The 5,956-nt window shown below is 40.0% G+C and overlaps 1 protein-coding gene across 1 annotated transcript; it reads right to left on the reverse strand.

Moving 5' to 3' along the window:
* Positions 1–1,273: 1,273 nt before the first annotated feature.
* LOC132492340 (E3 ubiquitin-protein ligase RLIM-like) lies at positions 1,274–5,358 on the reverse strand. Its single transcript, XM_060101803.1, has 3 exons — positions 5,097–5,358; positions 2,380–3,759; positions 1,274–2,268 (listed from the first exon to the last, which is right to left on the reverse strand). The coding sequence occupies exons 1-3, from the start codon at positions 5,338–5,340 to the stop codon at positions 1,274–1,276; spliced, it is 2,619 nt and encodes an 872-aa protein (XP_059957786.1). The 5' UTR covers positions 5,341–5,358.
* Between the last annotated feature and the right edge of the window lie 598 nt (positions 5,359–5,956).

A 5,956-nucleotide genomic window follows, 5' to 3' on the forward strand; every position in this document is an offset into this window, starting at 1 on the left:
TTGAAGCTTGAATATATTGAAGAAGCAAAAATTAAAGACATACCTATAAGTGCCCTTTATCCTTAGTTGTTTACAATCACAGCAAATCAAAGTGTGACATGTTTAAGAGAAAGGTAATTAAGTTCTAAGGCTTTGTCATCTTATCACTTTTAAAAATACAAGATCTGAGTAAATGAAAGGAAAATAGAGAGGGTTGTTAAAGAGCTGAGTCATAGAGTGGAATAGAGAACAAGCGGAAGCGGAAGAGGCAAGAAAGCATACACAGGCTGGGTTTGAAGAGAGTTGGGAATGCTGGTTGTGGTAGATGGTCTCTGATTTGCTTACCGGATCTACTCGCCATCCTTCTTAACCCTGCTTCGTGATTCCAGGAGGCTGATCTTTATCAGCTTCATGGACCAGTCTCTCTGTGTCTTCAGGTTGGGTTTGGTTAATATGAACTACTGATAAGTGATTAGAAGTCAGGAGGAAAGAAGGCAAGGGTATTTATTTCCATGATCTGCCCCCTTCCAAACTTTAGGTTGGCAGTGGATGCCATTTTCTAAGGTTACATCTCTTGTTGGGTGGGCTTCTCCTATAACTCGAAGACATTCTGGGTTGCAGGAACTGCTATCTCTCTATGCCCCTTCAAACCTAGTGGTTATAATACTGGCTTCTCACAGCTGCTAGCCTCAGGGTACTTCATCATCTCTTGGTTTCCCTTCATTCTTTACACACTTTAGTCTCTTCATTAAATGCTATTCCATCACTCTTTTAAAGTGTGCCATCAGTTTTTAGCTAGAACTGACTGATACATTGGTAGTGGGGAATAGGCGAAACGTTAAGGCAGTGTTAGGGAGGTGGGATAAACTGCTGTGGAGAGAGATAGGAAGAGAAGGGTTTCAAAGCTTTTTATGGCATTCTAGGAATGTAACATGACTTCTTTATGTGAATGACTCTAATGTAGTCTTAAATGGCTTCTTAATTATTGATATTTGGTTGGGTTTCTGTTTCTTTGCATGCACAACCAGGATTGAACAGGGCTAAGAGATGTCTGGGGTTTACATGACGAGATAATACTACTAGGATCTATCTAGATTCATTATATCATATTAAGACATTTCTCCCATGGAATCAGGAACATCCCAACCCAGTGCACATGCTAAGTTTTTATTGAAATTCAGTGAACTGCTATGGTGTGAAATTAATTTTTATTGTCAGTCCCCTGCGTCGGCAGGCCGACTCTCAAGCCCTGCGCCACCAGGGAAGCCCTATAACACTTTATATAGCTGAGAATTCATCGATCAGGATTTTCACTCTCATTGGAATCCACTACTTGCCTACGACAAATCGGACACGTAGAGTTCTCAGACAGCCAGCGATCAATGCAGTGAATGTGATATTCATGGGAGCAAGGTAGTATGCGAAGCTTGCTGTTTTCTGTGTACTCTGTAAGGCAAATGCTACAGGCGTTTAGTGCATCATTTTCACCAAAAGATCTTACAGCCAAGCTGTCAATCTGTGCTTTGGTGAGTCCTGTAGTTTGGTATGGATCATCTTCATTTAAGAGGAAAAACTGTTGCAGATTATGGGAGGACCCAGAGTCACTTTCATCAGATATTATTAGGATAATTTGTCTACCCCCTTGGCTGGTCTCTGATGATAAGTCTGATGATAAGTTTGTTTCTTCACTGCCTTCAAACATCAGTGAGCTAATTCCTGAATTTTCATCACTTGAGCTGGAACCGGAAATAGGACTAGAACTGGAACTAGACATACAATTGGGGCGTGAATGACAAATCAGTGTGAAACTTGAATGGGTATCATAGCTAGCATTTGAATCAGAACCAAATATACCACTACTACTACCATTAGATGACTCTAGCCATTCCATGTTTTGACTTGGAGGTGAGACACTATGCTCTAAATTACTGTCAAGGATAATTTGTCTACCCCCTTGGCTGGTCTCTGATGATAAGTCTGATGATAAGTTTGTCTCTTCACTGCCTTCAAACATCAGTGAGCAAATTCCTGAATTTTCATCACTTGAGCTGGAACCGGAAATAGGACTAGAACTGGAACTAGACATACAACTGGGGCGTGAATGACAAATCAGTGTGGAACTTGAATGGGTATCATAGCTAGCATTTGAATCAGAACCAAATATACCACTACTACTACCATTAGATGACTCTAACCATTCCATGTTTTGACTTGGAGGTGAGACACTATGCTCTAAATTACTGTCAAGGATAATTTGTCGATCCCATTGGTTGGTCTCTGATGATAAGTCTGATGATAAGTTTGTTTCTTCACTGCCTTCAAACATCAGTGAGCTAATTCCTGAATTTTCATCACTTGAGCTGGAACCGGAAATAGGACTAGAACTGGAACTAGACATACAATTGGGGCGTGAATGACAAATCAGTGTGAAACTTGAATGGGTATCATAGCTAGCATTTGAATCAGAACCAAATATACCACTACTACTACCATTAGATGACTCTAGCCATTCCATGTTTTGACTTGGAGGTGAGACACTATGCTCTAAATTACTGTCAAGGATAATTTGTCTACCCCCTTGGCTGGTCTCTGATGATAAGTCTGATGATAAGTTTGTCTCTTCACTGCCTTCAAACATCAGTGAGCTAATTCCTGAATTTTCATCACTTGAGCTGGAACCGGAAATAGGACTAGAACTGGAACTAGACATACAATTGGGGCGTGAATGGCAAATCATTGTGGAACTTGAATGGGTATCATAGCTAGCATTCGAATTACTGTCACTGTCCATAAGGTTACTTGAGTTACTAAATTCTGCCATTGTCTGCCTTAACGTGCTCTGAATTGGAACAGATGTTGTATCATTTAATCTAGTATTTAAAGTTCTGCAAACGGGATTTCTAATGGTATTGACATAAGCTCTCACACCTGCCTGCTCAGAATGTGAATACATATGCCTCAGTCCTCGTTCACTTTCAGAAGTGACAGTGTTGTTTGGTGTCTCAGATGTTAACTGAGTTCTACTAGCTCTGCTGTCTCTCTGAGAATATGCTCCAGAATGAACTTGTTCTACTTCAAGATTGAAGGTTATGGTTGGATATATTTCCCACATTCCCCAAGATTCACCACTGCTGGTTGTATCTGGAGAATTTTCTCCATGAACGGCATTCCTTGTTCTAGAAGTTTCAATAAGACCGCTATTTTGCAACTCAAATCCAGTCATTTGCTGTCTCAATATTTCTTGGTGCTCAGTTCTAGAAAATCTCGCATTCTCACTTAGCAGAGGCTGCTCAAAATTCTGAGAGGGTATACTATGATTAAGTCTTTGTACAATTTCCCTAAGTGAACGTGGAGGCGACCAACTTTCAATTCTTCCTCTGGTTCTCCGATACTCTGGGCTCCTACTTCTTGCTCTTCTCTGACTTGTGGTAGGTGGGAATTCCATTAATGTTTCAGTTGTATCTTGTTCAGACATAGATGGTCTTGTAAATATTGATTCAGATTGTGGACTTTCCACTTGCCTTTGGCTGTCTTCCATATTTTCTCTTCTGGGAAGTCTTGCAGATGCTACATATTCATTCTCTGGATTTGGACTCCCATTATCAAGGTTAACATTTATTTCTAAACTGAATATGAACTGATCACTTTTAGGATTAATTAGGCTCTCTTCTCTCCAAGATTGGTTTTCTCTTTGTCCACTTGTCATATTTTCAGTTTGTCCAGAACAGTTAAGCCAGTCTATTAGAGAGTCACCACTAGACACGTCATCTGAAGAGTCTCCTCTGTCTGTTAACAAAAAAAATGGGGAGGGTGCATAAAAGAACCACCAAAATTAGAACCATCATAAAATAGCACTCTGAAACTTTGTTTCAAAAACAAACCAAAAATGAGAACTTAAATACTCAGATGTTTTCAACTGATTTCACATTTATAGAGTTAATATTTTATAAACTTCACTGTGTAGATTTATAAGTAAAGGTAGAAAAGTTTCGATTCCATCCAAAAAGAGTGAGCTAATCCTAGATAAACTTAGAGAATTTTTTAAAAAGGGAATCTGGAGGAAGTCTATGTTTCAGTATTTCATCATATACACAGCCCTGTGTACCACTGTCGGAGGAATGTCAAGAGACTTTTTTTTCAGTCCACTGTCAAAACACTAATGCAATTAAACAAGGTAAACACCAGTTAAGGTACAATGCTAGTAGTTTAGTTCAATTTACATTATTGTCTAATTTTCATGAGTCTCCAACATGACTACTTGTAGGCTCTTCACTTATGTGCTTTTGATAATAGATAAGCTGTTTTAAAATATAAGGTTATTGCCCAAACATAAACAAGTTTTATAGGTTTAAAAGTGTTTGCATTTTGAATACTTCTTAATGTTACCAAGATTTTTAATTGACATTAAATTGAAGGTCAGATCAAATGAATAGACTGAACCTAGCATGGTACATATAAGACCATATTCAAGAGCCAAAGTATTATAGTATCCTCTTCATTAGACAGCAAAATCCTCTACTTCACACTGGGAGGGAAGGCACCAGACCTGAGGTTCGAGCAGGGTTTCTCAGCCTTAGCACTATTGACATTTTGGTGCTGGACAATTCTTTGTTTTGGGGAGCTATCCTGTGCATTGTGGGATCTTTGGCAGCATCCCTGGCCTCTGCCCACTAGATGCTAGTAACACCCATGCCTCCCCTGTGACAACCAAAAATATCTCTAGCCAATGTCAAATGTCCCCAGGTGTTGAAGAGAGCACAATTGTCCCCAGTGGAGAATATTTCTGTGTGCTTTTTTTACATGTCTATGTAGAAAAAATAATTCAGGAAGTAGGAGGGACTTTCAGTTGAGGTAGAAAACCAAGAAAAATACAAATAGGCTACTTTGCACTGTTTCCCAATTAAAACAACCCAAATGTGAATCAGGAAAACAAACAAACATACCTTGACATGCTCACCAAAAATCAAGTAAATGCCAGTTCTTTTTATGAGAAGTTACTTACCAAATTAATGTAAGTCACTTCTGTATAATTTACTATTTACAATTATGAAGTTACTATTTCCTATTATGAAGTTCCTTATTCATCCCATCCTATTCCCTCCAAAAGCAGAATATACCTGTATTTTCATCTGAGTCTTGTGGTGCGTTTCCTTTAATTAGCTGAAGTCTTCTCAGCAACTCTTCTTCCGTACTTTCACCTGGAATGCCTAGAAGATTGTTGTCTCTCATAAGTTCGTAATCTTCTTCACTCAGATTATTTACGAACCTGGAGAAATCTTCTTCCCGAACCAATCGGTCCGTTTGACTTATGTGTTGGGCCGAAACTCCATCTCCTTCATCGTTGGAATCCGAGTTTTCCATCTTAATAAACAAGTGGAAAATTACCTGAAATTCACGACGTGGTGTTGAAATTCACCAATGGTCGTTTCGTTTTCTTCGCTTTCTACTTCCTGCCAGAGTGTCCGGTTCCGACTCAGTCGGATGACCCTCCGCACAGATTCCTCCCTTCTCCCTTCCCGACTCAGTTCTGTGGCCCCTGGTGACGCAACAGTTGGGAGCCGCCTCTAGCCCAGAACTTGCTAGACGTTGCCTAGGCACCCATTATCTTCCCCGCTGTTACCGAGTAGGGACTGGATTCAGGTTAGGTTTCATTTCATTCAAAACCAGCCAATGTTACTGAGGGTTTATAGTGTACCAAGCACCGTGCTTCACCTCGTTTCACCCACATGAGCCTATTCTCAGGTTTTCAGGCTCTGATATGCTCTATTTATTCGTTACATTCCATATGACTGCCTTCTTCAAAATGCCATGCCAAAGTCAGCCTAGTTCAATGCAGCAATTCTCATTTTCAGGTGCCCAGGGACCTCCGCCTTTTCTCCTCATGAATTTCTCAAATCCTAGACTCTCACTAAGAAAGCCCACAATTGTTGATAATTTACCAGGGCCGTGGCTGAGTCTCTTTAGTGTGTCCTCTCCC

Source organism: Mesoplodon densirostris, chromosome 6 (genome assembly GCF_025265405.1).
Source record: "Mesoplodon densirostris isolate mMesDen1 chromosome 6, mMesDen1 primary haplotype, whole genome shotgun sequence".
NCBI lineage: Eukaryota > Metazoa > Chordata > Mammalia > Artiodactyla > Ziphiidae > Mesoplodon > Mesoplodon densirostris.